The sequence below is a fragment of the Filobasidium floriforme genome (assembly GCF_021052385.1).
Source record: "Filobasidium floriforme strain CBS 6241 chromosome Unknown HD553scaffold_16, whole genome shotgun sequence".
Classification (NCBI taxonomy): domain Eukaryota; kingdom Fungi; phylum Basidiomycota; class Tremellomycetes; order Filobasidiales; family Filobasidiaceae; genus Filobasidium; species Filobasidium floriforme.
The window spans coordinates 503,596-529,560 of NW_025763637.1; the positions used below are offsets into that span (position 1 = coordinate 503,596).

The window sequence follows — 25,965 nt, forward strand, 5'->3', positions numbered from 1 at the left end:
AACAAAATTGAGCGAGCCTTCCATCCAATACTGAGAAGAATCACCTACACCTTAAGCAAGGCTTTACATCCAATGTTGGAAGCGTTGGTCCAGCTAAGGGACGAGGAAGAGAACACTCAAGAGGATCAGGCAAAGAGAGATGTCTTCCGAGTAATGATTATGTTGCTGATTGAGCGGACGCCTCGACCGGAACAAGCAAAGTGATGCCGCTGAAATCTGCACGTGGACTTTCCGCAAGGTCTATCGATCTGTCGATCTGCGAAGTGAGGCAGGTGCAGAATGGAAAGGTGGAGGAGGGAAATGAACAGCCCTTCGACTATAATACATGACTGGGATCTGCGTCCCAGGTATCAGTAGTAGAATATGATACAACGCGACAAGAAACACAGTAAAGGTCCTGCCCTTACTACCGACCCTTTTAGCCTCTCAAGGCAACGTATTGCCCTTATTTCGTATCGCCCTTAAGCCATTTGTCAAACGACTCTCCCGGATCATTCGCCCCAACCCGTTCCCAGACAAAGTATTCCAGCTCCCGCTTTCGAGCTTTCAAGCGGGTCGTTCGCTGTTCCTGTGACTCTTGAGAGCGCTCGGCCTTGGTTGGCCCTGCGGAAACGGGCAAGGTGGGAAAGAAGGGTGTCTGGACCTCCCGCTTGACTCTTCTCCATTTCGGCTTATGTCGTTCCGAGTTGAAACCCTTTCTCAACCGGACGATCTCGGTGACCATTCGCAGTCGATGGCCCTGAGAATCTTCCTCGTCCATCATCTGATCAGTGATCTGGGAGATCAACGTCTCGCTTCTGGTGCGGAAGTAATGGTAAAGCAGGACTATGTTGCGCAGATCTCTTTGCGCAACGATAGGGTCCCCGGCCTTCTTGGGAGGCACACACTCAAAAAGGGATCGCGGCTTGTCCAATGACACCAATGGAGGGGGACCGTACGTGGAGAGGTGATTCCAGATCCGGGTTAACAATTCGCTTGTGGTCATCCAGCTTCCACTTCGCCCGAAGTATTCCATCCAGGAGATGAAATTGACTTCGTCCTCCTCCATAGCCGTATCACCTGACGGTTGTACCTGGCCGGCCTCGACCATCAATGCCTGGATGTCGTCCCGGTACTTGGTAAAGGCTGATCTGAACAGCTTTCCCACAATGCCGTCGACAGTTTCTCGAGCATCCATCTTCTTGATGCAGTCCAATGTATAATCCCAGTATTCGGGAAGAGCAAAGTGGGAATCATCCCCTGCAATCGAAGTGGTGTCATTAGTTGTGGTACGTATGCACACGCGCTGAACCACAACTCACCAGTCCATATGACGACGTCTACCCCTGTTTGCTGATCTAACTTTAAAGCGCAGGACAGATTCAGCAAGTTCTTCGACGCCGTTATATCTCTCGGTGGAACAGTCTTCATGAATTTGTCTATACATATATGTAGCACGAAGATCAGCTGACCGACCGGCTGTACGGGAGCGGGTCAGAACTTGCTTATCTCCTCGACAATACTTTGCCATCCTTGAACTGGAGACGCAACTTGCGTCAGATCACTCAAATCGGGGTCTGCGCAATCTAGCTACTGACCTCTTCGTTCTTCAGAGAGGATTTCCTGGAGGAAACGAGATGTTCCGTCGTTTGTGATGGACTGTTCGACATCCGCGGGCGGTTCTGCCAAGGGATCCGCACCTTCATCGTCGCTCGGAATATAATCCTCTGTCAAAAAAGGTATCTCGAGTCAACACTGTCGCCGAAGGTGTGCGAGACCACTCAATCTCACCTGTCCCCGAATCAGAAGCATGTTCGTCCTTGTCATCCCCATTATTCGCCTCTTCTTCTTCGAACTTGGCGAAAGACTCCACGTACGCCCTTTGTTCCGCGAGCTGCTGTTCCCCCGTCAGCTCCGAGTCCGGAAACTCGGGTCCGTCTTTGTAGATGTATATGATGTCAGCCGTAGAACTCATGGCTGTTTGCTCAGCTCTGAAAGGACGTCCTTCAATTATGGCTCGAGAAGAGGTGGCGGTTCGACAGGTGAAGCTGTCATCTGATGTTGATGCTGATGATGAACGAATGACTCGGGATCCGTCGTCCCGGTGGGTTCGGCCTTGGCCTGTGAACTCGGTGGATTGATGGTGGGAAACCTTAAATCAACGTGGGATATGCCCGAGAAGCGATCACGTGACTGGATGAACAATCGTCAAGACGACGATTCTTGCAGTCTTTAGCGATCAAGAAGTAGCTTACCAAAGGCTAAACTTGTTCCCAGTCAGCAAATCCTGAGCGGAGCTCTTTGCTTGTATCGAGGCCAAAAGTTCCCGGGCGGTGATTGCGTGCCGGCGGGCTGTATGCCACTGCTTGCCACCGGGGAATCGCTGTCATTCAGAATTGTCACTTCATCGGTCGGGCGACATGTTCTTCTTCTTCAAGTCGTCCACGTGGACGATTGAGATGTGTCTTGGTATCACTCAAAAAGCTGATATTATATGCACATCTTTCAATGAGCCTCTGAGTTTTAGAGCGCGTCGTAGTGGAAGCCCGTTGCCATCGTAAATCCGGCCGGTCGTGCATACACTCGCGGTCTCGCTATTTTTATTTATACAATTGGGACATTTATACAATTGGGACATTACATATGCAGCACAGTCACTCGGCATCGGAGATCCAATCTTGCTCCCACTCCGACTCCGAGACCCAGGCAAAAGCATTGAGTCCCCTGAGTTCGCTCGGCAAGGGAACCCGCCCGGGAGGCTCAGGAATGCCGTATTTGACTGACCTCTGGGTTGCCTCGACCTGAACTTCATAAGCGGTACCTTGGTTGAATTTGATCGGCACACCAACGACAGTACTTGTATCGTATCAAGTTGATCATAGTCTCTTATATCCATGATTGTTTCGTGAGGTCTATTCGACGTTTAATAACGGCCTATACCGACATTATGATGCTTATTTATGGCTGCGGGCCGATGTTCAGCCAAGTAGCAACAGGCACGACCGGCTCTTGCGAAACGCTGAACGGCGCGCTTGTCTGTATGCTCTATCGGGGTGGCAACGGCCCCGTCGAGAAGCGCCTCTGCCTTGCCTGGGTTTTCTGCACCCGGTAAGAAGACTGGTTCAGTGTACAGTTTGTAAGCAGAGAGACAGGGAGGTCGAGGGACCGTGCCTTCATTGGACCTTCAGATTTCTTGTCCCTTTGAAGGCGTGAAGCAAGGACTCAGTGGTACTACTCTTGCCGGTCAACTACCGAACGTTACTCGAAATGAGTTATGCCTAAGTATAGATCTGCTGACCTCGCCCCCAGGAAACGTTCTGGGAACGAGCGAACTCGAGGATCATTGGCATGGTCGTACTATTTGAAGACGATGGACGCATAATAGATACTGTACCCTTTTTCTTTGAGAACCGCCGGGGAAAGTTTGCGTGCGGTATCGGGTGACCGCCTGTGCGAGAATTACATGTTATGAAGGAGCAACCAGACGTCCCTAAAAATACTGACATTCGCGACTCTTAATCATACGGCCATTGCTACTCAAAGCGGCGTCTTGTGGCTCGCTGCGAAAACAAGTTGAGGATCAAGAATACCCGACAAAATTTGACGGTAGGATCAGGGTCTTATCGTTATCCATATAATCAACGGATCACCGCAAGAATGATCATTCGGTGATGCCTCGTAAGATGTCAGTGTCCAAACGGCACTGATATCTATATTGTATGTTACCCCTTCTCCGCCAGATTGCTGGTTGGCATCGGTAGCTAAGTGCCAACGTGAACAAATTGTCTCGAAATTATCGGCGGTTGCAGGCAATGCAATCTTTAATCATACAGACACTTTTGAGTAGCGACTGGCCGCTTGAAAAAGCAAGGGAGTAACCGGATCTGCTATGCTGCACATGTAGCGCATCTCGAGGCGTTTCGTGTAGACCTCCGTCCTTCCCAAACGCGTGGAAGGTCAGCCCGTTGACGCGATTTCATTAGGGACGCGTTTGGACGGGGAGAGTACGCTTTTGAGATTCGCCGAGGTAACCCTATCGATGTTTAATCATCTTACATCGTCCTCATCGAATCCTGCAACCTCGCCGACACCTCTTTCTTGCCTCATTCTAAAGATAGTCTTGGATCCCGACTTACCTATCCCTTCTCGTCCTTCACCTCACCGGAATTCGGAACGCAGAGCGGTCGATCGGGCGATACCACTTCGAGCGAAACGCCGTCATGGTCCTCAACGTGAAGAAGGAGAACATTCCGCCTCCAGCGTTCGTCTTCCTTGCTTGTAGTTGCAAAGCCCACGAATCTAGCTTATGTGTATTCTCTTATGCATCTATCATCACAGCGATGCACCTCCGGCGAAGCGGCAAAAGATGTCTTCCTACGGGTCCTCGCACACCGCCCTGAAGCAGCAAGACTCGTTTACAGAGGTCCTGGCCCAGCTCGAAGCCGACGCAGAGTCCGCCGAGTATGCTCAAGGTGGAGGAATAGAAGGGGAAGCGGACGGGGAGAGAAAGATCGGGCATATCGAAACGAGTGCCGCATGGCCTCGACCGGCTCTGGGAAAGTGGGACGCTCAGTCTGACAAGATCGGTAAGCACGGCAGCTTGTATCGCTCGATTGCCTGTGCGTGGCTCAATTCGATGCCTCGATCGACTGCAGTCTTTCAACAAATCGACATTGACGAGTCAACAGATGCCACCACCGGTTCTACACTACGGCTCTTTGGTTTGACGAAAAAGGGCAATTCGGTCCTCCTGCATGTTCACGGATTCAAGCCATACTTCTATGTGGCTGCTCCGAAAGACTTCATGACCGAGGATTGCAAGCACCTGAGAGACCAGTTGAACGTGAGTCGTGCAAAGTTTCGAAAAGAGACCACAACTCGTAAACATCGGCTGATCAACCTGAACTATCTCTTCTCGATAGGCCTCGGTGACAGCCGGCAACCAGGCAGCCGTCGTCAACGTCAGCACCTGTATGCGGAAGTCTTTATGGGGATACCGAGGCAACCAGAACGTGCCTTTCATCAAGATCACATGCGTCGACCAGAGGTCCATTCCGAGGGTGAAAGATGAGTACTGGCTGACATCTACAACACTTTTGAGCAGAACGAGCTGACATACACCTTTCTTCCTCTCGTGGGACTGTGGCTTGCGGGATGATACGGCTCTTTGAGAGGGCTCAGATCGATTTCAGAGATATGTTCACCCAGGAGGTCATGACTTACGAAAGCAACATCGCCTACACCCTTCGATTCATGATTGATACCAAGGTAAGCCGGATCCGAACGGATGACAGTGATAGAACCTGTACGCTTATGATGTCCTGGCGTGGCAGATTGTCGGTATGAACTGGATCGAATTGCCTGCAGGGAAGTATACCGTGAGATCAGGGAGCAAGAAGGTGTCATCGTGTCAGCTTGAAGCGGACTGCAGGTGAGTTGCCAACGAGCAAGTCGTTATCGCCACGTTGACACTGAATGTCCTGATCAACCAGCTACGACAAACTCATCTCTCATTCGCCTGAAGGTGATGGAGCGGATATTGCACCCCTCCGAATCCTCAGTTTCGATATCGAGTGTGCCGGTAGAAAGGGTATCTTCCCAGAAGCCAACATCGACCCCGTCATCCAGATCGCCAACATGGTCACACGGCAAGGAGAAAGCAAGCCTTTCATCCGGAACGTCTTTACCCTCAATACCTGCGCCCATATCGTCGGATCGCAAGTGCTGGAATACCATAACGAAAGGGAAATGTTGCAGGCTTGGAGGGATTTCGTAGCCGAGGTCGACCCGGACGTCGTGATCGGATACAACATTGCGAATTTCGATTTGCCTTACCTTCTGGACCGAGCCAAAGCGCTCAAGTGCAATCAGTTCCCCTATCTTGGAAAGCTTGTTGGTACGTCTACGGGCGAGTGAGGACCGCTCGGTTGATTTCAGTGTCGATCTAACTTGACCTGCTACAGGTGTCAAGACCGAAGCAAAGGAGACCCACTTTTCGTCCAAAGCCTACGGTACACGAGATTCGAAACAGGTCGCTATGGAGGGTCGTCTTCAGCTCGATATACTGCAAGTCATGCAGCGAGATTACAAGCTGCGGAGCTATACCTTGAACGCTGTGTGCGCGCAATTCCTGGGAGAGCAAAAGGAAGACGTGCACCATTCGATCATTACGGATTTGCAAAACGGTACAGCAGAGTCGAGACGAAGGTTGGCTGTGTACTGTCTCAAGGTAAGGCTTTTGACCAACACCCTTCCTCTGGGCTATCGCTGACATCGCTGTTGCTAACAAAGGACGCCTACCTACCACAACGATTGATGGACAAATTGATGTGCTTCATCAACTACACCGAGATGTCGCGTGTCACGGGAGTGCCGTTCAATTATCTGTTATCCCGAGGACAGCAGATCAAGGTCATTTCGCAACTGTACCGAAAGGCCAATGATTCGGGATATCTGATTCCGGCTTTGAAAGGCGAGGGTAAGCTCGCCTCCCTGCACCGCTCATGACCCTCCTGCTTGATCACTGACCGCATCTATTGATCGACAGGTACCGATGACCAATACGAGGGAGCTACAGTCATCGAGCCGGTCAAGGGATACTACGATGTACCCATTGCCACCCTCGATTTCGCTTCGCTGTATCCCTCGATCATGATGGCGCACAACCTCTGCTATACGACACTGCTGGACAAGACTACTATCGATCGATTGCGCTTGGAGGAAGGGTCGGATTACGTGAAGACGCCGAACAATGGTCAGCTCGGTGCATTCCCGTCATATCAGGTTCGAATCTGATTCTCGTCTTTGTTAATCAGACTTTTTTGCAACCCGGAAACTAAGAGAAGGTTTGCTACCTATCGTTCTGCAAGATTTGCTTGCTGCTCGTAAGCGTGCGAAGAACGATCTCAAGGTGGAGAAGGACCCGTTCAAGCGGGCGGTGCTGGATGGTAGACAGTTGGCGTTGAAGGTTAGTCGCTATGAACCTTCATGTCGATCGCCTAGGTACTGACCGACCGTATCTTGATAGGTTTCCGCCAACTCGGTCTACGGCTTCACCGGTGCAACAATCGGAAAGCTGCCGTGTCTCGCCATCTCGTCCAGTACAACAGCATACGGCCGGGAAATGATCGAAGCTACAAAGCAGCAGGTGGAGAAGGAGTTCACCGTCGAGAAGGGATATGAGCACAACGCAGAGGTTATCTACGGTGATACCGACTCGGTCATGGTCAAATTCGGCACTTCAGATCTCAAAACGGCAATGGATCTCGGTACGGCGCGGCCTTCCATATCTCGGAGACGCTGGGTTCTGACTTACCTTGAACCTACTCGCAGGCGCTAAGGCGGCAGATATTGTATCGGCGACTTTCGTCAACCCAATCAAACTGGAATTCGAAAAGGTGTATTACCCGTACCTGCTCATCTCGAAAAAGCGTTATGCGGGACTTTACTGGACAAAGCCTGAGAAGTGGGACAAGATGGATACAAAGGGTATTGAGGTGAGCAGAGAGACTGGGCGCGTCTTTGGACCGATCAAGTTGCTGAGTCGCTCGTTACGGCAGACTGTACGGCGAGACAATTGTCGGCTGGTGTCTTCAGTCATCGAGACATGCTTGCATAAGATGTTGATCGACCGTGATGTGCAAGGGGCTGAAGAGTCAGTCAGGTCATGTACGACGAGCTGCGCAAACAAACTAACTTGGTCTTCTTAGATACACAAAACAAACTATCGCGGACTTGCTGCAGAACAAGATTGATATGTCCCAGCTTGTCATTACCAAGGCACTCGCTAAAGCAGGTGAGTATCATCTCCGAATTGATAGTATGGGATAATCTGATAATGAGCCTCTTGTCCATCAGATTACGCAGCGAAACAGGCTCATGTCGAGTTAGCCGAGCGGATGAGGAAGCGAGACGCAGGTGAGTACCGAGTTGAGCATCAGCGTAGGATATTCAAGTCTGATACTTGCCAACATTCCGCCAGGTTCTGCTCCGGCTTTGGGAGATCGAGTAGCATACGTCATCATTAAGGGAATCAAAGGTAAGCCTATCATCTTCATCTCAGCTCATATCTGATTGTCTGAACTGACTAAGCTCACGATCATGTTGTGATAGGGGCTGCCGCTTACGAGAAGTCAGAGGACCCACTCTATGTTCTCGAAAACAACATCCCGATCGATACCAAGTACTACCTCGATAACCAACTCTCGAAACCCCTTTTACGTATCTTCGAACCAATTCTGGGAGACAAGGCTGGAAGTTTGCGTAAGCACAACTATTGCACTGGGGCGTTCGATGCATAGCTCACCTGCAGCTGCGATCTATTTAGTGAGCGGAGATCATACCCGGACGGTACAGATCGCCACACCCACTATCGGAGGATTGATGAAGTTTGCCGTGAAGACCGTGACCTGCTTGGGATGCAAGACTCCGCTGAAGACCAACAAGGGTATGTCGCTGAGCGCAATAGCACATGCGCATCCCACTAATCGTCAAACTTACAGATGGAGCTGTGTGCCAAAACTGCCGACCGAGGCTGGGAGAACTTTACCAGAAGCATGTGAGTGCCTCTTCGCGAGCATGCCCAGGCGATGTGACATGCTTATCGCCGAATTTGCAGTCCGCGTCGACGGCCTCTCTGCAAGTCGATTTCGCTCGTCTTTGGACACAGTGTCAACGATGTCAAGGGTCTTTGCATCAGGTGCGTATCTTGAGCTTCTCGAAGCTATGCATTCTCTTATGCCTAATGTATCGATTCTTGCATTGTGCAGGACGTCTTGTGTACTTCGGCGGACTGTCCCATCTTTTATCGAAGAACCGCCAGGCAGAAAGAGGTCAAGAGCGCAGTCGATACCATGGAGCGATTCCATCGCGAGCAGGGGTGGTAGAGCTTGATCCGCCTCAAATGACACGAACACATTTTCGCTTGATCGCATACTGAACAGCCGTTGTATCCCATTCCATGAAATGTTGTGTGTAACCTAGACATGCCTCTGTACAATAAAGACGGGTTCCCGATGCAAGATGCACGCCTGGTGAACCTGTATCGCTTATCGCTTACGATGCAAAATGACGAGCCAAGTGATATCGTCACGCTTCGACGGCTTATTTCCACCTGAAATCGCTTTCGATGGGCGAGAGGATTGATCAGAACAATCCTCACAACGTCACAACGCTGGCACGCTGGGGTGTGTATCGTTCCGGTACTCGGTTTAGACAAAAGGACTGGCCAGTCCAATCAAATCATCTAGACATGGATTACTTATGAATGGGGTCGGTCTATGCGCATATACTCATATATATAAGAAGACTCTAAGCCTGCAGCACTGGCAACGGAATCGGTCCAGCCAAATGGCACAACGCACGCTCCATTCTGCTTCGACAAGAAGCCCGTAACCTACATCTCAATCATTGTTACAGCAGCCAGTAAATCATGCGACCTTCTTTTCTCGTGCGCGGAGTACAGGGTCTGGGTGTGGCTATCAAAAAGGAATAGTGAGTCTCTTGGTTCTCTCGACCCTGCAGGACCAGAACTTGACAACATCATATTCGCTGCTACAGCCCCGATCTTATCAAGACATACAACAATCGATGGACAGACCCCGCTATTCAGGGCAAGACAGTCGCCCTTGACGCTACCTTGATCACAACGAGATTCTTCTATACGCAAATGGAAGATGATGCTCTCGAGAGTAAGAGGATCGTTATGAATTGGCACCGGTAAGTCGACTTCAGCTCGAACTATACGCCTCGCCCGAGCTGACACCAAATCGTCTGTTCTGTCTTTTCAGCCTCATAAGCAGTATGAAGGAAGCTGGTGTCAAACCTATCGCTATATTTGACGAACCTGGCCCTCGCGAGTGGAAGGCTCGAGAGCATCTTCGACGACAAGCCCAACGTTCGCTCAATCTCGCACGGTCACTACTCGAAGACGCCCGCCGAGAACGCTTGGTCAAAGTCGAGAATGTCTTACAGGAAGCTAGGGCTCTGCTTCAAACCGAGCAGCTTCCTGCGGGAACCGAGGTTGATATTGAGAACGAACTCTTAAACCTGGACGAGCTCGCTCTGACTTCGGAGTTCACAGCCGTCAACGAGGACCCAGGCAGGAAGACGCTGCACGAGGCGTTGCTCCTCTTGCGAGAGTGTCGAGCTTCGAGCCGTCCGGGAGAGAAACATGCGACCAGGTCCGTCGACCAAATCCTCATCGATCGATCCATGGAAGAGGAGGGTGAAGCTGGAGCCGCCGACGTCGCCAAGGTGGAGCCACGTCAGGACGCTATGATCGGCGGCGGTGATGCTGCTTCGGACACCGCCCACCCCGATTCCGGCCTCGCCGCTAGCCTGAAGCATGTTGAAGAACAGCTGGCTCGTATGCCTCGCATTGACGCGGAAGCTGAACCGTCTGTCGAGACTGATGTAGCGGGTGATCCGATGCTTCTCGAGCGGCAGGAGGATGACATCGGAGACATTGCCACGGTTGTCGTCGAGCCTTCACTCGAGTTCACCGAGACGGTTCGTCAGATGGCGTTAACGGCCAACGAGAATTATATTGTTTCGGATATCATCAAAACGATCACATCCGATTCGCCTTCTCAGCTCGCTCTCCTTGAACGCCAACAAGAGCTGCGGGACTTGCAGGATCGCGCGAAAGAGGTTTCAAAGACTTACGAACGTAGTCACGCCAAGCCGACAGCACAGGATATGGAAGAGGCGCGAGAGCTTCTCGAGGTTATGGGTGTACCTATCGTACAGGCACCATCACCATACGAAGCTGAAGGACTCTGCGCTGCGATGGTTCTGAGCGGGATGGCCGACTTTGCGGGAACCGAAGACTCGGATGTCCTCGTCTACGGGGCTCTCTTGCTGAAGAACGTTGGTACCAGTACTCTTCCTCTTCAGTCGATTGACGGCGAGGAACTGCGCACGACTCTTGACATGACCAATGAGCAGTACAAGTAGGTTCACGCTCAGAAAGACCGCTCGTTTAGCAACACTGCTGACCAAATGATTCGTCGCCAATCGTTTCAGGGACTTCTTGATCTTGTGCGGCACCGATGCCTGCGAGCGGATTCATGGAATCGGATTCAAGCGAGCTCTGAAGCTGATCAAGGAACACAGTACCATCGAGATGGTTCTTGACAATGCTCAATCGAAGAAAGTCCCTCTTCGAAGGTTGACCCAGGAAGGATATCTCGAGCGGGTCGGAGCGGCTAGACGAGTCTTTAGCGACTTACCAAGCCTTCCTACCGAGTTCGATCTGCAACAACGAACTGTCGAGCCTTCCTCGGTTGACGAGTTCTTGAGGAATCGACATGGAGTCGCGACGTTGAACGACACCGATACCGTCAGTCTCGGAGACGAGGTTCAGCTGGACTACCATCCTGCTGAGTCGGATCTGTGGATCGAGCCCGACCTGCCTAGAGACGTCCCGGACTGGATGGTCGATAGCGATCCGCCGATCCAGGAGCGATGACGACATACGTATACGACTTACTATTTACGATACACGACACAATGACGACCTGTAACATCTATTTTATGCTTACGAAACAATCCCCTCTCTGGTATTGCCTCTCTCGCTTAGCCGCGTCGACCCTACTTTCCGGTATTTCGTGATATCGCACTGGCAAACAGACCAGCACCGAGGGCCATGATGTCACCACGAGTCGCGTTGCAAAGGACCTTTGGCAACTGACAAGGGGGTTGCCGTTTCTGACAAAGAGGGTCTTGCTAATAATGCCGCTCCGCAAGCAGGAGACAAAGGGGTTGCGGCTGTGTCGATGGGGATCAGGGCAATCATGGCACGCAGGAAGCTGCTTCGAGCCCCTTCGACATCAAAGGGGTCTTCTTGTGGCAGATCTATATAACAGCTGCAAGATGTTCTTCCCGGAGACCTTGTTCGTCAACACATCCCATCATCGCCGAACACAATCACCTCGAACGATCTACCAAAATATGGGTCTCTTCAGCTCCCACAAACCCAAACCCGCCGCCCATGGTGGTCTGAAACAAAAGCGCAACGCTCCCAACCTTGACCGTCAGCGCGCGCTGGCTCAATCGGTCGGCAACCCCCGCGCCTTTTGGCAAGAAGCCGCTGGCGCTCGTTACGACGTCGACACGCTCGCCCTGATCGCTCGACCAGTCCCTGCCCATGCTGGAGTCATGACGCTTGAAGCCCTTCACGGCGGCGAGTGGACCAAGGAGGAATTGGCTTTTAGCAAGGCCATCAAATCTGCCAAGGAGAATCTTGACTCTGGGATCGGTATGGCCAAAGAGTGCTGCGATCACGAGGGCGGGAGGAGCAACCCCGGCATGGACGATGCGATCAGGGACAGCGCGAACGCGTACCAAAAGCTCGTCCAGGCCTGAGGGCTTTCTACAGGACCAAGGACAAGACTTGGGCCGGTCGCGTCGCAGACCAGGTCGGAGACCTAGCTGGGACTGCCCTCGGACTCATCTGAGCTCTGAGAAGCGTTCCCGCGCTCGTTTCAGGCAATCCGACTTTTGCCTCCAGTGGTTCCGGTGGGAACCGGAAGCAGATCCCCTTCCGATGCCCGAGGTCGCTTTTGTAGTAGTGGTGGTCTGCTATTGTCGAAAATGATGGTCTTGTTCGATGTTCAATGACTTCAGGATCTACATTGCCAGTACCCTCCTTTCGATGATCATAAATTTCTCCGCAGCATCGCCGATCCGGAAATGACGGTCCGATCTCTGAGTCGCAAGGATCTTCGCGTTGCTCTAGCAATGTGTCAGACGACGACAATAGTACAATAGCAGGAAGGACGATCCTCATATGGTACAGCACGGACCTCTTCCAAGCATATAAGAGAATCACAGCCTCGGCTCATTTATCGCTTCCGGAGATTTCAGTCACTGGGTGCACGGCCCCCCGTCTTTGGTTGTCGTCTTGTGGATCGATATCCGTCCAACCCGTCGTCCCATGTGATCGAACCTTCGATTCGTCCTTGTCGCTATCCTGAACTCAAGCAAAGACGCGGGCGTAATGCAAGATGCTGATATATAGTTCGACGCAATGACAAGGCTGACAAGGACACCAAGATTTCGTTTCTGGCGGTCAATGACATATAACCTTACGCCGACTTAGCTCAGTGATCACGAAACTAGCTTTGACTCCGGCTTCCGTCATATCGGCACGCAACACAAGGTTGACTCGATATTGTGCAATCGTACCCGATCCATAGCGCATCGATATTCTTCGGCCAGAACCGGTAATCAACTCGTTCACCACCAGAGCAGCACCTCTTGGGAAGCCGCAAGCCCTTGTCCAAGGTCTAGCCATTAGGGACCAGCCTTGATCGGTACGCCGCCGAAGCCACGAGACTGATGTTGCTGCGTCGAAGACAATGTTCTAACCTGCTTGTTTGTCAGCTAAGGTTGCTCAACGTCTATCAGCGCTCAAAAGTTTCACGAGCTAAGGCCATCCTCGGTCCTCGTATCATCGTATCACATTGCACCATCCGGTTCTCCAGATCCCAAGCCACATTCAGGGGGCTCAAACCCGGTGTGAAAGTCAAAAACACCCGGAGCGACCGACCCCTTTCTTTCTTCGAGACGCGGGAAGAAGGGCCACGGAAGCAGAATAACGAGGTCATCAGTCCATCACCATCATCACTCATCATTTCTTCTCCGATACCACCCTGAGTGATCAGTCCTTCAAATCCGCTTGTTCCCGGACGACCACGACGTAACGATAGATCAGAGGATTCAAGAGGACGATACCACGTTTCAAGAAGAGAAGAGGAGAGAGCCGATCGTAAAAGCGGGTCGTCGAGTTGTCATATCATGGTGAGCAGCACGTTTTTTTTGTTCGTTCTGTCTTCCATTCTGCCAAGCTTCGGTCTTTGAAGGACAAAAGAGAAGAGGGTCTTGACGGCCGATGGTTTGATGAGTATGGGGAAACAAGCTCGCCAGCCCCAGCCGTTCGTTCTATGGATCTATGGACCGGTCAACACGCATGCACCTGCATGGCCTGCGCATGATCCTCGACCGCGGTCAAGCTAGATCCAGCCAGGGTTCCTGAATCTATCCGGGTTACAATGCGGGTCGTGGGCTAGGTCGGATGAGACACCAAATATGGCAGACATGTGGCGTCTGGCCAAGCAGCGAGCGGAGCAGGATGGAGCGGCACCGAAATTGATGCTTCAGATATCGGTGGATCGATCGATATCGAAACGCGAGGCAGCCGGGCTCGGACGAGCGAGATGTCATGATCACCAACTTGAGGAGAATGTTGAACGACTAGGTTTTTTCGATGGTGGAGCTGTTCAACTTTCATACATAAAGCTACGCAAAGACAGGGTCTCGTCTTGGATCGATCGACCGCTAGTTGTTCCATCACCTCGAGACTTGACAGCCGAAACAGCCCAGAAGATATCGATCAATCGCTGATAGTTCCCTGTTATCTGTTATTTCGCTACACCTATCGACCTCGACGACTTGCAATTTTGCGACAACTCCCTACGTTTCGATCGCTTGCTCGCCTGGCGGATCGTCGACCTGCGACCTGACCGACCTCCTTTGGATTCTTTCTTCCTGATCCACCTTGTTCCACCGAACGCTCGCCTCCGCGAATCACTCGGCCGGCTTTTCGTCTTTCTTTGATCGCTTAAATCCCGAACGACGACCGATCTCCTCAAACCTCAAACCTCCATCACTCACGGGATCGCAACCGATCGAACCTGTCCCTCGTCGCCACGACACACCTCATCCACACCTCACGGGATACGATAAACGATACATCAACCCGTCGAATCCCGGATCATCGTCGACGTCTTCTGCCTGCCGACATCCGAACCCCATCCTTTGGTCACCCTTGCATATCCGAACCCCCCTCCTTCCCGGTCCGATTCGAGACATTTCTACTGCGTTCCCGCTATATCGATACCCTACTTTTCGACCTCTTTCGGGCGGTACCTGGCTTCCTCCCAATTGTCCTTCGATAACCCCTTTCCACTGCCTCGGGTCTCTCTGGTCACTCTTGCGGGAAACGCCACCTTTGTGTTGCATCATCGGGTGACATTTGCCTTCGCCACACCGCCGTCACCTCGAAAAATCGAAATCGACACTTGGATCTTGGACGAAACTCCGATTGCCCTCCTTTCATCCTCTCGTCATTGATTCATCGAATTGACGTGACTCTCGATCATTCGATATACTTCCCTGGCCTTGATACGCTATACACCCGTTCCTGCCTGACTGTGGACACCCTTCATATATACCCACACCACTCATACCAACGACGTGACCGATCGATATACCTCTCGACACCTGAAAACTCTCTGGCATCGACATTCATCTTGAAATCAACCGTCCTATCGGCACGAATACCAGTCACAGACCAATCCATCGTCGTCGTACCAAAATTCTGCCGTTCAGAGACCAAGGATGTTGTTCAAAATTACCGTGTTGGGCGAGGGAGGTGTAGGAAAGACGGCGTTGACTGTACAGGTAAGTTTCGTCGCAGCACATTATGGCGAAGGCTCGGTAACGGCGAGATTGTCATATTCCACCTGCGTGTATCGTGCCTATGAACGAGGCAACCGAAACTGACTCTGCTTGCTACGATCCACTGCGCAAATAGTTTACCATGGCCTCCTTTGTCGAGACATATGACCCGACGATCGAAGACTGCTATCGAAAACAATGGACTGTGGACGATCAGCCCTGTCTGTTAGAGGTATTAGACACCGCAGGACAAGGTGAGAAATCCCTGGCGTAGTTTGTAGCAATAGATGGAGATGAGACTGACGATGAAATTCGTGCGCGAGCGTAGAGGAGTATACTGCTTTGCGGGATCAGTGGATCCGGTAAGTCGGCCTGGTTTGCTCGCGACTTGGTTTTACAACTGGCTCACCCGTCTCTCGTCTCGTGTTCACAGCGACGGAGAAGGTTTCCTCGTCGTCTACTCGGTCTGCTCGAGGGATACCTTCGAGCGGGTCGAACAAATCGTCAAACGGGTTCGACGTGTAAAAGAAGAGGCCGCTACCATGGGTGGTGCATACGGCTCGTACCCTTACTCCCCTCAATCACCCCAATCCCCACTCGGCGTTCGGGCTCACGGCCCAATACCCATCGTCATCATCGGAAATAAGCGGGATATGCAACATCTGCGTGATGTCCAGCCTGAAGAGGGAGCGAACCTAGCCAGGCGATTGGGATGCGAGTTCTACGAGACGAGCGCCAAGCATGGGTACAATGTGGAAAATGCGTTCAAGACGGCCGTTAGGGGGATCAAGGTCGCCAAAGGGATTGCCCCTGGACAAGGTGCTGCTGGACCAGGTGGAGGGCCAGGTGGACCGGGTCAGGGGGGTGCGAGAAGGAGGCAGAAGAGGAACAAGAACTGTGTGGTTCTTTGAGGAGTCCATCGCAGAGCTCCTCCTCGGGCAAGTGCGGGCTAAGCTCGCATTCGCCGACAAAGTGAGCATCGGGAACACGAGTTGTCATAACGCTTCGAGACGCGGCTGATCGCTCTCCCTGTGGGTATAGCTTAACGACCCTTTACGACCAGACCAGATAAGAACGCGGGGGTGACGCAAATGAGGCAACTCTCATGGACCTTGTTTCAGATACAGATTCTCATTCTTGCCCTTCATCGCATCCTCCCATCCGAAGTGACTGCATACTAGATTTCGAAAGGTTGCCAATTTCGTTTCGCCGAAGGATACTCGTAGCGTGCGTGGTGTATCAAGAAGATGTACGATAATGCTGATTTGAGAGTATAGAAACACGATAGTCTCCAGTGACATGAATCAGAAGGCTTCCACCATATCGCCCGGGGTTTTACGAATGAACAGGTAGACCCCGTGAACGATCGACCGAACCTTGGCGGTATCGCTCAAGCAGCAAGCTAGCAAGCAGACCTTTCCGATGATCCAAGTGACCTCTTGTGTAGGGTTGTAACGTAATCTACGTAATTTTGTAGTCAAACGCGTCCTGACGCGTCGCGTGTCCGGTTCATCCAAGCTGCCAGGTTGGTCAATTGGTCAATTGGTCAATTGGTCAATTGGTCGTGATCGCCATGATAGAACAAGCTCGTACAATCCAGTCAAAGAATCAGATGAAAGGCAGCTAGGTAGCAGTCACAGTCGCTCCTTCGACGCTGGAATCAACTCGATCATGTCTGTTGAATTAGAAAGTAACGGTCTTCTCGGCGGAATGGAGTTTCCGGCAGAGCCAAACAACGGCCTCGTGAACAATGGCTTGCTCTCAGGGTTACAGGAGGATGACGGTCTTCAAAGCAACGGTCTGCTCGCCATGATGGAGGACGATCAGATGCTGCTGGATATCGAAAGTGGAGTCGGGTCGCTTGCAGGAAGCAAGGGAGGAGAGACGGGGCTTCCTGGCGTTGGGCAGAGCGAAGAGGGGATCGGATCGTCGGTTCCTAGCCAATATGGTGCCGAATCTCGATTGTCAACCCCTCTTGATATCGATACGGACACCTACATATCATCGAATACCAACCTCGCAGGACCATCGAAGCAAAGAGTATCGCATCAACATGTGTACCGAGATGACACGGCTTTGAGAAACGCCCAGGCATTGTCGTTGCCGAGGATGTTCGCATCCACGGCAGATGGCAAGTATGTTAGCTTTGGCCGCAAAGTCAGACGGAAATGGGACGGTGTAGCAGTGAGTCATAGCTGACAGCTGAATAACCAGGATGTCTCTCAGCTTGCCGTATTCCGGCGACCTAAATCTAGGCCCGACCCGTACCTAAAGGCGACAAAGACGGTAGACTCCAGCTCCTCGATGTCCCCTATCACCTCCTTTTAAAACAGATCGACCAGGACGAGGTCGAACGTGCGGACCAGACTTTACAAGCAAATCTCGCTCGTCAAGAACATGTAGAAAGGCTGGAACGAAAGGGCAAAGGGAAAGATATCGGACAGAAGGCTATGTGGGTAGATAAATACCGGCCGACCAAGTTCACCGATTTGTTAGGGGAGGAGGTCAGTTTCAGCAAGCCGATCGAAACAGGTCTCATCTGTTGGCTAAGCTTGGATTACTTCCCTCACTTCAAATTTAGCGATGCCACCGAGACGTCCTCTCGTGGCTGAAAGATTGGGACAAGTGCGTGTTTAAGAGTGTCGCGCCAGGAGTCCAGGCGAAGAAACGGAATCGCCTAGAGAGCAATGAGGAGTTTGCTTATGTGAGGTAGTTGGCTTATAAGAACATTGGGTCGATGGCTGAATTTGCGGTATTACAGTTTGATGCGCTCGGCCGGCCTAAAGAGAGGGTGAGTTTTGCTGCGGCTTAGAGCTTCTTGATGAGAGTCATTCTGATCAGACAATGTGTTCCGTAGATTTTGCTGCTGAGCGGACCTCCTGGACTTGGGAAGACAACTTTGGCACATATCGTCGCCAAGCAAGCGGGCTACGACGCTTTCGAGATCAACGCGAGGTCAATATTGTGGTGCTGTATCGAGGCCGCAGGCGAATCTTGCTGATGGTTTGCGGTCACATCTGTTAGTGATGACCGATCGGCTGCTACCGTGACGGACCGGATACAGAACGCTATAGATGCAGGGAGCGGATTGCGAAGCAGGGGCAAACCGATCTGCGTGGTCATCGACGAGATTGATGGCGCAGCAGGAGGTGGCGATACGGTGAGGTGCCCTTGGAACACTCGTCATGTGATGCGGGGGACTGATATCAATCGCCATAATAGAGCTTTATCAAAAGCCTGATCAAGCTGATCCAGGATGTGCCGGCGAACAAACGGAAGAAACAGGCGGCCAAGGTGCTCAAACGCCCTATCATCTGCATCTGCAATGATCTGTGAGTTACAAGTGGCTCATTCGAAGTGAGGCGACTGGCTAAAATCAGGGCAATGTTCAGCTACGCTTCTTCCTTGCGACCACTACGACAACACGCGCGGATAGTCAGGTTCAAGAAAGCTCAGCCTCAGCTTGTCGTCAACCGCCTGAGAAATATCTGCGAGAGGGAAAACATGTCGGCAGAAACACGTGGTTTGGCGGCGCTCGTCGAGATCACCGAAGGCGATGTCCGGAGTTGCCTGAATACGTTACAGGTGAGCCAATGTGCAATCATGGTTGGTCCCTGCGTTGTAGTTGGCTGACCGAGACCTCATGAGCAGTTCATCAAATCACGTACGACCGAGGTTACGGAGAAGAGTGTACGAAAGACAGCGCTGGGACTCAAAGATGGCGGAGCATCTCTTCATGGGGTCTGGCATAACCTCTTTGTGCCAGTCACCAGCAAGAAGAAGCGGCAAAATGGAATGGCGACGGGCGAGGATGGCAAATACGTTGGTAGGCTAGCCGAAGTGGTCATGAGCAGTGGTGATGTCGACCGTGTCATGCAAGGTAAGCCCGACTGCTTGGCATTGAGACAGACATTTGTCGATGATAATTCTTGTCGTCGACCAGGTTGTTTCGAGCACTATCCAAATCTCAAGCCAATCGACGCCTCTATAAAGAACGTCGCACGGATACACGACTGGATCCACCACTACGACCGACTACATCATCGAGTCGGCAAGTTCCAAGAATTTGAGTTGATGGGTTACATGCCATACGCTGTGGTACCTTGGCACACACATATGGCTGCCGCCGCTAATACCAGTAGAGCGGTCGACTTTCCAAAGACGGACTATGAGGCGTTCCTCAAATCGAGCGCAATCAAGGAGATAGGCACGGCGCTGCTTCAGTCGATCCCTGCCAATCTACGGACGATTTACAACTCTTCGTCCATCCTGACCGAGCTGGGGCCATACTTGATGCGGATTATCTCGCCGCCATTGAAACCAGTTAGTCGCCTGCTTTGACATCTTACAACCTTGTCTGCTTCGCTGACGATCCCCTCCGATGCAGGTCAACTCGAATCTCGTAAAGGCGGATGAAAAAGCGACCTTGGTCCGCTTGGTAGATCTTATGATAGACATGAATCTACGTTTCTATCGAGACAAGACGGAAGAAGGACAGGCGACTTTTCGGCTGGAACCGTGAGTGGCCGTCTAGGGCGAATTTCTGTTCTTGGTCTATATCTGATGAACGTCGGTCACACCTAACTAGCGCTATTGATTCGCTGGTGCATTATGATGGCAAGCGGGCGAGTGACATTGCCACTTCGCGCTTCGCTGTGCGGAGTTTGGTCTCGCAAGCGGCAAGTTTTTGGCCGCTGTATCGACGATGAGGAACGTTTTCGCTCATGGAACGTCTATGACCAGGTCGATGCCGAAGTCGCCAAACGTAGGGGTGCTGGTAGTGGTAAAGAGAACAAACCACTACATGGGATGTTCAAGACGTAAATCGCGGTATTACTATTTCTAAAGCAATGCAATGCTCATCGCGATCTCGCCTTCTTTGTCGATAGTGCCCCGCAGGAGGAAAAGCCCGTCGATCTGGCAGACAAGGTGAGCAGATCCCCCAAAGCAATCAAGAGCCATTACAGGCAAGGTCGAGCTGACATCGAACTCCACCAGCCACCTACCGATTTCTTTGGCAGAGCCAAGGCAAATGTACTCGCCGCAGTCGGATCGAAGGGCATCGATGGACAGCCTGCCAAAAAGTTCCGAGTCGTTTACAAATTCAACGAGGGAAGCTCAAGCGCCGTCAGAAAGCCAGTCAAGATGGCGACGTTGCTCTAGATATGATCTTGTTGATGCCATTGCCATTTCTTGTATTACAATGGTATTACCGCTGCACAAGGCTACGATATCCTCTCGTGCATTTTGCCTTCCATCCATTCTTCGAAACCCTTGACAATGAGCCCTGGCTCAACCTCCCGTTCCATACCAGCCCATCCTTGACCCTGATACAAGCGTAGCCTCCATAACGACTTGCACACCTCCAACGCTGCGTTGTCCCCTCGCGGAAACAATGTCGGGGTGGATGTGATTGCGAGGTACCCGTCTGTATATGGGCAATCCGTTCTGCTAATGGCGTCCACGACATTCTTGTGCATCCATCTGGGTAGAACCTTGTCAACTTCGTATACCGGTATGACTCTATCGGGCAAGCCTGTGCGTGGCGTGTCCTTCCCATATATCGAGTACAGCGGGACGGACGGGAACGTGGTCTCCTCCCCTGCTCTTGATAGCAGATCACGAGGCCGAGGCGGGACTATGGATTCCGCTGTCATTCCACGGACATCGAGTACCGCTAGGATACCGGGTAGAGCCTCTTCCCCAGCTTTCAACCTGTCGAGATCCGTCAAAGTGAGGTTGACAAGCGATGATGAAAACGCTGTGGTGTTGGAGAAGAGGAGAAAGTCGTTGACTATTTTGGTCTGCAGCTGATTTCCGATGTGCAGCGGCAAGAGCTTAGACGCGGAAGCCGAGGATGATATTCGCTTAGCACTCCCTACAAACGAAAGAAGTTGAAGTCAGTGGATACACCTTCAAACTGACTTTGACACGTTTCTCTAAGGCTCACCTGGTCGATCAATAAACGTCTGCACAAGTCCCCGATGACATAACAACCAAGAACCTTTCCCAAGCTTATCGTTGTGATTAGGATGGAGGATCTTGTCCGGTACGAGGTAGATGTTGCCTTCTCTAGGGTCTTTCGGGGTGTCGGATAGTGATGAGTCGGAGGTAGGGTACACTGCAGGTCGAAGACATATCAAGAAGTCTGTGTTAGAGAATCAAGTGATGGTATCAGTGCGAGACCAGGTTAGGGTATAGGAAGGGATGGACGAACCTCGAGGTAGTCTAGCTCCGGTGACAGCACATCTTCGCATAGGCGAGGTCATCATCTTAGCTGTCACAACAGATATATTAAGCTCGAGAAAGGCAGCTCTAAGATAGAAGAAAGCCATCTCACCATGCAAGTCATGCCTAAACGCTTCGGCTAGCTCGTCGCCGTTGATCTCCTGTCCCGGTCGTTCCCTCGCTTTCCACTTCTTGACGGCTGACCCGCCGATCGCAGGTGATTGGTATTCGGAGAACGGATCCCGAATTGCAGTCGTGTGCAGGTAGCTTCGTGCTCCCTTTCGCTGTGACCAAAGCTTAGATCGGCGGGCTATTCTGTTCATCGCCATAGGCGAATGATCTGGGATGAAATGCGGTGAGTGCTGCCCCCGTTGATGTCAGGCAGACGACATCGTCTTACTTGTAATTAATCCGGAAAGGTTCATGGCGTTTCGAAATGTTTTTTCTAGAAGCTTGTGAGTGCAACGGAAGAGAGAATCTGTGATGAGAGTATAGAGGATTCGCTTCTTACACTATCAAGTCGGGGCCTTGTGCTAGACGTATCGAGGGAAGCTTGAACGAGATGATCGCCGAGGTCACGTGACACAGACATGGACCTCGTATTCGTCACCAGCTATCGCAAGGTTCTTCGACCGTCATCAGCAGCTACCTTCGTGTACGGACAAGATGAGCGAGGCTATCGCTGTGATAATGATTACCGATGCTCTTGAGTCCCGTCCACAGCCAGGAATGTTATAGAGCAGGAAGGATCGAGCAAGCAGCGGACTGAGGTCGGCCATATCCGAGAGAAACGGACATTCCGAAGTGTTTGCTGATGTCCGTTGTCTGTCTACCTTGTGTGATCTCGGCTACAGTTCGCGCTCGTGATTTCTGAGAGATGCCGTTAGCTGAACACACCGAACCTAAGCTAGCAACCCTTTTGTATATTTCTCACTTCGACCACAACTTGTCGTTTCCTCACCCTTTCCCACTGGAACACAGGATCAAACACTCGTTAGAATCTCTATCCATGGCACAACCAGCCAACCTGGTCGCCACGGCGCTGAACAAGGCCGGGATCACGAGGGGGAACAATGACTCGCGAGGCGTGGTCGGTCGAGTAGCTGGTGCTGGGGGTGGAGGTGGAAGAGCCGCCTCATCGTCGACGACCGGGATGGAGGTGGATAGAGACGGAGCGGGAGGTGGAAGGCCTGCGAGGAATAGGAAGGTGAGCTACAGTCCCTGTTTTTGCCGATAGAGAAGAGGTGCAGCCTGGTCAGGCTCGGCGTCTTCGCGCTCTGGCGACCCCTTTCAAACGGTCTACACAAAGGTCGACTCTGTGGCAGCATTGAAAAAAATCGCTTCTTCTTACGTCGACATATGGCCACTCTTCTGGAGTAACTCGATGTAAACTGCCGTCAATCGCGAAATGCTACCAAGATGGCTCGCGGCCTTTCAACTTTGCGCCTCCTGGCTTAGCTTGAGCAACCTTAAACTCGAGCTCCTCAACACCTCGTCTCTCATCCAGATAACCACCACTAGACGATCATCCCAGCCGAACTAATTCTTGAACTTCGAATTCTTTCCTGGCGTATAGTCGCATACATCCAACACCCCATACTCCGCCGCTTCTCGCCCAAACCGACCATCCCTAACCTCTTCCCGCCCCGGCCGCTCATCCTCAGTCCCTAGCCACTCCCAAACTCAACCAACAGCTTCGTCTTCCAAACCATCAAATAAATCCGGTCGACGGGACGGTCATTCGGGAAGGAGAGACGGGGGGGCGAGCGCAAGTACAGGCGGGTCGGGAGGGGATGGGGGAAAACACGTCAAGACGCTCAAAGAGTGGATAGGGACTAGGAAGCGAGGACCGGGGTTGATCGATCTCAGCGTGAGTTTTCAAGTTCGATCGGCATACAAGAGAATGCCTTGCGTAAAAGCTCGTTCAGAAACTCACCCCATGATCTCAACTTGCTTTTGTAGGCCATGGCGAACGATCCGGTGTTATTAGAGGCTGGGCTTAAACCGCCTGGGCACCCGGATGCTTTCGCGCAGATGGGGGATGTCGTTTGGAAGGTGGTAGCAGAGGATGATGTCGTAAGATGCCTTTCCAACTTCTTTTCCGTGATCTGCCCTGACAACTGATCTCAATCGATACCCATACAAATCACGTCGACGTATTCGACAACCCATAGCACACACATACGATCTCTCTCCGAGAGAACAACTTCAAGAACCTCCGTCAGCTATCGAGAATTGGGTTTTACCTACCCCACATCCGAGCACTGGATTTGAGCGGGAACGAGGGGATCTCGGAGATGGGAGGACCCGGAGGGCTAGACACTTTGAGTTGTCATTCTTCACGGACCGTGCCGGGGCCTGGGGACTTGGGAAAGGTCAGTCAAGGATAGCCCGAGATATGTTAGAGAGCGGTGTAAGGTGTTGAAGCTGATTACAAATTGGGCGATTGACACGATCAGCATGGATTGAGATTTTTGAAGGAGATCATTCTAACGGGGTCTAGACTACGGAATGATGCGGAAAGGCATGATAGGATTGGCCAGTACATCAGGTAAGTCATCTCGGTTCTCAAAGCGAAGAGCGTGGTATGGGTCGCTAACATGCTCGAAACCTCAACGTCAAATTATTTAGAGACGTCCTCATCCGGTTACCTAACCTGACCTTGCTGGACGGCCAACCGGTACCTCGGCTCGTCTTGCCGATCGATACGGATTTGCCTGCAAAGCCTATCGCCAAGGAGGAGATGGACCAGCTGAAAGCGAGGCCGTATACCTGGCCGTTCGATGTGAAGGACAAGTGGGCAGATGCGGATGCGATGAGGCTCGTTGGGGATCGGTTCCTAGCAAAGTGAGCGAGCATGGTGGAAAAAGGGGAAAGTGTCGTATTTGCTGACCATCGTTTATGAGGGTATTTATCACAGATTCTTTGAACTTTTTGACAATGACCGCAACCAGCTGCTCGTCGCCTATGCTCCCAACGCCACCTTGTCCATGAACTTTACCTCTGCAGTCCCACCTCGTGCCAGAGCAGCCGGATACCTCAGCACCCTTCCCAACCAGCGTGCTCTAAATTTCGAACGTCTCAAAAAATTACCTCATCGAAACTTGATCCATACGGGCCCATCAAGGTGGACGAAGAGCTTGATCGTCGCTACCGATGAAAACAAGTTGAGAGCGTGGTTGAACGATGATCTGCCCAAGACGCGGCATCCGTTGAGTGAGGTGGGCAAGTGGATGTATGATGTGATCGGGATGGACCCGGTGAATGGGGTAGGGAGGATCATGTTGGTCGTGCATGGAGAGTTTGCCGAATGTGAGTCCTAGATCTTGAATGGGCTATACAGGAAAGAAGATGAGTGACTGATACCGACTTCGACCTGACAATGACAGTACCTTCGGAAGGTTTGAGGTCGTTCTCGAGAACACTGGTCATCGCCGAATCGGCTCCTGGCACACCGTGAGTGTCGACCAACACACAAAGTGCGATACCATCCGGGACTGACCAAGACACTTTACTTCAGGTCTCAACTCGCCGGCTGGGATGGGATCATCCTCTCAGACACATTTTCTATCCGACAATACTGCGGGCATGTCAATTTCACCAAGAGCCTGGCCGTCAATGATGCGACGATCGCAGTAGGAGGAACCCCAGTCCAAGCGCAAAGTGCAGCCAGCGCGAATCCAGGTCCAGCTGGAGTTGCTGGTGCGGTGCAAGGGATTCCGCCTGACATCGCCAGCATACCCAACATCGTAAGACCGTCCCTTCGAATCTCTTGTTCCAGCAAAAGCTAGGAAAGCTGACACCGCTCGAGCATTTTAACGCAACGTTGCTCTAGACCCCGGACCAGATGATGATTGTCGCGCAGGTCCAGGCGCAGACCAACTTGATCACCCAAGGAGCGATGGATCTGGCCATGAATTCTGGGTACGACCTAGCTAGCGCTGCGATCAGGTTCGAGGAGGTCAAGGTGAGTGTAACAAGCGGGGCAGGCATCGTTCGAGGCAGATTTACTAATTCTGCGCGAATCTCGTTCGGGACGAGGATAGGGTCAGATTCCGCCGGAATTGTTCAGGCAGTGAGCAGGAAGCAGAATCGCAACGGAAGATGGAAGGACGGGAATGCGTACACAATCATAGAACCACACAGCACACATACAGATGTATCATATCAACACACAGACGAGCGGGACGATTGCAACCTTCGCAATTGCGTAGTAGACGGTAGTACAGTAGCTAGTCCAAGCGTCGGCGATCGTGAATCTCAGAACATGCATGCATTCCCGTTATTATCAATCGA

General features: G+C 51.9%; 8 protein-coding genes across 8 annotated transcripts; 6 read left to right on the forward strand and 2 right to left on the reverse strand.

Annotated features, from left to right (window-relative positions):
* Positions 1–265: 265 nt before the first annotated feature.
* Positions 266–2,065, reverse strand: HD553DRAFT_314556 (uncharacterized protein). The gene is made up of 5 exons (XM_046180362.1): positions 1,771–2,065; positions 1,578–1,706; positions 1,485–1,517; positions 1,302–1,418; positions 266–1,239 (listed from the first exon to the last, which is right to left on the reverse strand). The coding sequence occupies exons 1-5, from the start codon at positions 1,952–1,954 to the stop codon at positions 446–448; spliced, it is 1,257 nt and encodes a 418-aa protein (XP_046035209.1). The 5' UTR covers positions 1,955–2,065; the 3' UTR covers positions 266–445.
* A 1,965-nt stretch (positions 2,066–4,030) lies between these two features.
* Positions 4,031–9,072, forward strand: HD553DRAFT_314558 (DNA polymerase family B-domain-containing protein). The gene is made up of 22 exons (XM_046180363.1): positions 4,031–4,240; positions 4,318–4,565; positions 4,635–4,822; positions 4,902–5,046; positions 5,141–5,247; positions 5,313–5,410; positions 5,472–5,875; positions 5,943–6,208; positions 6,271–6,457; positions 6,527–6,733; positions 6,795–6,946; positions 7,007–7,247; positions 7,312–7,475; positions 7,539–7,633; positions 7,689–7,774; positions 7,837–7,896; positions 7,961–8,017; positions 8,092–8,241; positions 8,306–8,425; positions 8,481–8,536; positions 8,597–8,677; positions 8,748–9,072. Exons 1-22 carry the CDS (start codon positions 4,200–4,202, stop codon positions 8,862–8,864), a joined length of 3,270 nt encoding a protein of 1,089 aa, XP_046035210.1. The 5' UTR covers positions 4,031–4,199; the 3' UTR covers positions 8,865–9,072.
* A 119-nt stretch (positions 9,073–9,191) lies between these two features.
* Positions 9,192–11,541, forward strand: HD553DRAFT_314561 (PIN domain-like protein). Its single transcript, XM_046180364.1, has 4 exons — positions 9,192–9,471; positions 9,538–9,696; positions 9,768–10,931; positions 11,005–11,541. The coding sequence occupies exons 1-4, from the start codon at positions 9,410–9,412 to the stop codon at positions 11,447–11,449; spliced, it is 1,830 nt and encodes a 609-aa protein (XP_046035211.1). The 5' UTR covers positions 9,192–9,409; the 3' UTR covers positions 11,450–11,541.
* Positions 11,542–11,604: 63 nt separating this feature from the next.
* Positions 11,605–12,656, forward strand: HD553DRAFT_358399 (uncharacterized protein; the record flags this gene model as incomplete). Its single annotated transcript, XM_046183911.1, has 1 exon — positions 11,605–12,656. A coding segment is annotated over one exon (741 nt), but the record flags the coding sequence as incomplete, so codon positions are not given.
* A 2,403-nt stretch (positions 12,657–15,059) lies between these two features.
* HD553DRAFT_70213 (P-loop containing nucleoside triphosphate hydrolase protein) lies at positions 15,060–16,483 on the forward strand. Its single transcript, XM_046184430.1, has 5 exons — positions 15,060–15,444; positions 15,578–15,695; positions 15,770–15,803; positions 15,875–16,413; position 16,483. The coding sequence occupies exons 1-4, from the start codon at positions 15,382–15,384 to the stop codon at positions 16,350–16,352; spliced, it is 693 nt and encodes a 230-aa protein (XP_046035213.1). The 5' UTR covers positions 15,060–15,381; the 3' UTR covers positions 16,353–16,413; position 16,483.
* A 551-nt stretch (positions 16,484–17,034) lies between these two features.
* HD553DRAFT_314566 (P-loop containing nucleoside triphosphate hydrolase protein) lies at positions 17,035–20,675 on the forward strand. Its single transcript, XM_046180365.1, has 15 exons — positions 17,035–17,625; positions 17,697–17,945; positions 18,023–18,145; positions 18,203–18,232; positions 18,299–18,396; positions 18,466–18,601; positions 18,664–18,773; positions 18,834–19,026; positions 19,093–19,321; positions 19,385–19,764; positions 19,829–19,959; positions 20,030–20,120; positions 20,185–20,261; positions 20,331–20,370; positions 20,440–20,675. The coding sequence occupies exons 1-15, from the start codon at positions 17,113–17,115 to the stop codon at positions 20,602–20,604; spliced, it is 2,565 nt and encodes an 854-aa protein (XP_046035214.1). The 5' UTR covers positions 17,035–17,112; the 3' UTR covers positions 20,605–20,675.
* On the reverse strand, positions 20,466–22,385 carry HD553DRAFT_70148 (uncharacterized protein). The gene is made up of 5 exons (XM_046184429.1): positions 22,070–22,385; positions 21,782–22,009; positions 21,659–21,718; positions 21,392–21,589; positions 20,466–21,319 (listed from the first exon to the last, which is right to left on the reverse strand). Exons 1-5 carry the CDS (start codon positions 22,092–22,094, stop codon positions 20,667–20,669), a joined length of 1,164 nt encoding a protein of 387 aa, XP_046035215.1. The 5' UTR covers positions 22,095–22,385; the 3' UTR covers positions 20,466–20,666.
* A 210-nt stretch (positions 22,386–22,595) lies between these two features.
* On the forward strand, positions 22,596–25,957 carry HD553DRAFT_314574 (uncharacterized protein). The gene is made up of 11 exons (XM_046180366.1): positions 22,596–22,876; positions 23,246–23,539; positions 23,632–23,745; positions 23,844–24,044; positions 24,129–24,220; positions 24,301–24,516; positions 24,590–24,981; positions 25,059–25,125; positions 25,190–25,418; positions 25,505–25,636; positions 25,716–25,957. The coding sequence occupies exons 1-11, from the start codon at positions 22,679–22,681 to the stop codon at positions 25,746–25,748; spliced, it is 1,968 nt and encodes a 655-aa protein (XP_046035216.1). The 5' UTR covers positions 22,596–22,678; the 3' UTR covers positions 25,749–25,957.
* The last annotated feature ends 8 nt before the right edge of the window (positions 25,958–25,965 follow it).

Bases quoted from the DNA above. Each gene is read 5' to 3' on its own strand.
- HD553DRAFT_70213 (XM_046184430.1), top strand. From the start codon at position 15,382: ATGTTGTTCAAAATTACCGTGTTGGGCGAGGGAGGTGTAGGAAAGACG. The intron at 15,445-15,577 runs GTAAGTTTCGTC...CTGCGCAAATAG, and splicing joins AGACGGCGTTGACTGTACAG to TTTACCATGGCCTCCTTTGT. The intron at 15,696-15,769 runs GTGAGAAATCCC...GCGCGAGCGTAG, and splicing joins ATTAGACACCGCAGGACAAG to AGGAGTATACTGCTTTGCGG.
- HD553DRAFT_70148 (XM_046184429.1), bottom strand. From the start codon at position 22,094: ATGAACCTTTCCGGATTAATTACAA. The intron at 22,010-22,069 runs GTAAGACGATGT...ATTTCATCCCAG, and splicing joins CCTTTCCGGATTAATTACAA to ATCATTCGCCTATGGCGATG. The intron at 21,590-21,658 runs GTTCGTCCATCC...TCTCTAACACAG, and splicing joins CGGAGCTAGACTACCTCGAG to ACTTCTTGATATGTCTTCGA.
- HD553DRAFT_314558 (XM_046180363.1), top strand. From the start codon at position 4,200: ATGGTCCTCAACGTGAAGAAGGAGAACATTCCGCCTCCAGC. The intron at 6,947-7,006 runs GTTAGTCGCTAT...GTATCTTGATAG, and splicing joins GTAGACAGTTGGCGTTGAAG to GTTTCCGCCAACTCGGTCTA. The intron at 8,678-8,747 runs GTGCGTATCTTG...TGCATTGTGCAG, and splicing joins GTCAAGGGTCTTTGCATCAG to GACGTCTTGTGTACTTCGGC.
- HD553DRAFT_314556 (XM_046180362.1), bottom strand. From the start codon at position 1,954: ATGAGTTCTACGGCTGACATCATATACATCTACAAAGACGGACCCGAG. The intron at 1,518-1,577 runs GTCAGTAGCTAG...TTGCGTCTCCAG, and splicing joins CCTCTCTGAAGAACGAAGAG to TTCAAGGATGGCAAAGTATT. The intron at 1,240-1,301 runs GTGAGTTGTGGT...CTTCGATTGCAG, and splicing joins AGACGTCGTCATATGGACTG to GGGATGATTCCCACTTTGCT.
- HD553DRAFT_314566 (XM_046180365.1), top strand. From the start codon at position 17,113: ATGTCTGTTGAATTAGAAAGTAACGGTCTTCTCGGCGGAATGGAGTTT. The intron at 18,146-18,202 runs GTGAGGTAGTTG...GCGGTATTACAG, and splicing joins GCAATGAGGAGTTTGCTTAT to TTTGATGCGCTCGGCCGGCC. The intron at 18,774-18,833 runs GTGAGTTACAAG...GGCAATGTTCAG, and splicing joins ATCTGCATCTGCAATGATCT to CTACGCTTCTTCCTTGCGAC.
- HD553DRAFT_314574 (XM_046180366.1), top strand. From the start codon at position 22,679: ATGGCACAACCAGCCAACCTGGTCGCCACGGCGCTGAACAAGGCCGGG. The intron at 22,877-23,245 runs GTGAGCTACAGT...CCTGGCGTATAG, and splicing joins GGCCTGCGAGGAATAGGAAG to TCGCATACATCCAACACCCC. The intron at 25,419-25,504 runs GTAAGACCGTCC...ACGTTGCTCTAG, and splicing joins TCGCCAGCATACCCAACATC to ACCCCGGACCAGATGATGAT.
- HD553DRAFT_314561 (XM_046180364.1), top strand. From the start codon at position 9,410: ATGCGACCTTCTTTTCTCGTGCGCGGAGTACAGGGTCTGGGTGTGGCT. The intron at 9,472-9,537 runs GTGAGTCTCTTG...TCGCTGCTACAG, and splicing joins GTGGCTATCAAAAAGGAATA to CCCCGATCTTATCAAGACAT. The intron at 9,697-9,767 runs GTAAGTCGACTT...CTGTCTTTTCAG, and splicing joins ATCGTTATGAATTGGCACCG to CCTCATAAGCAGTATGAAGG.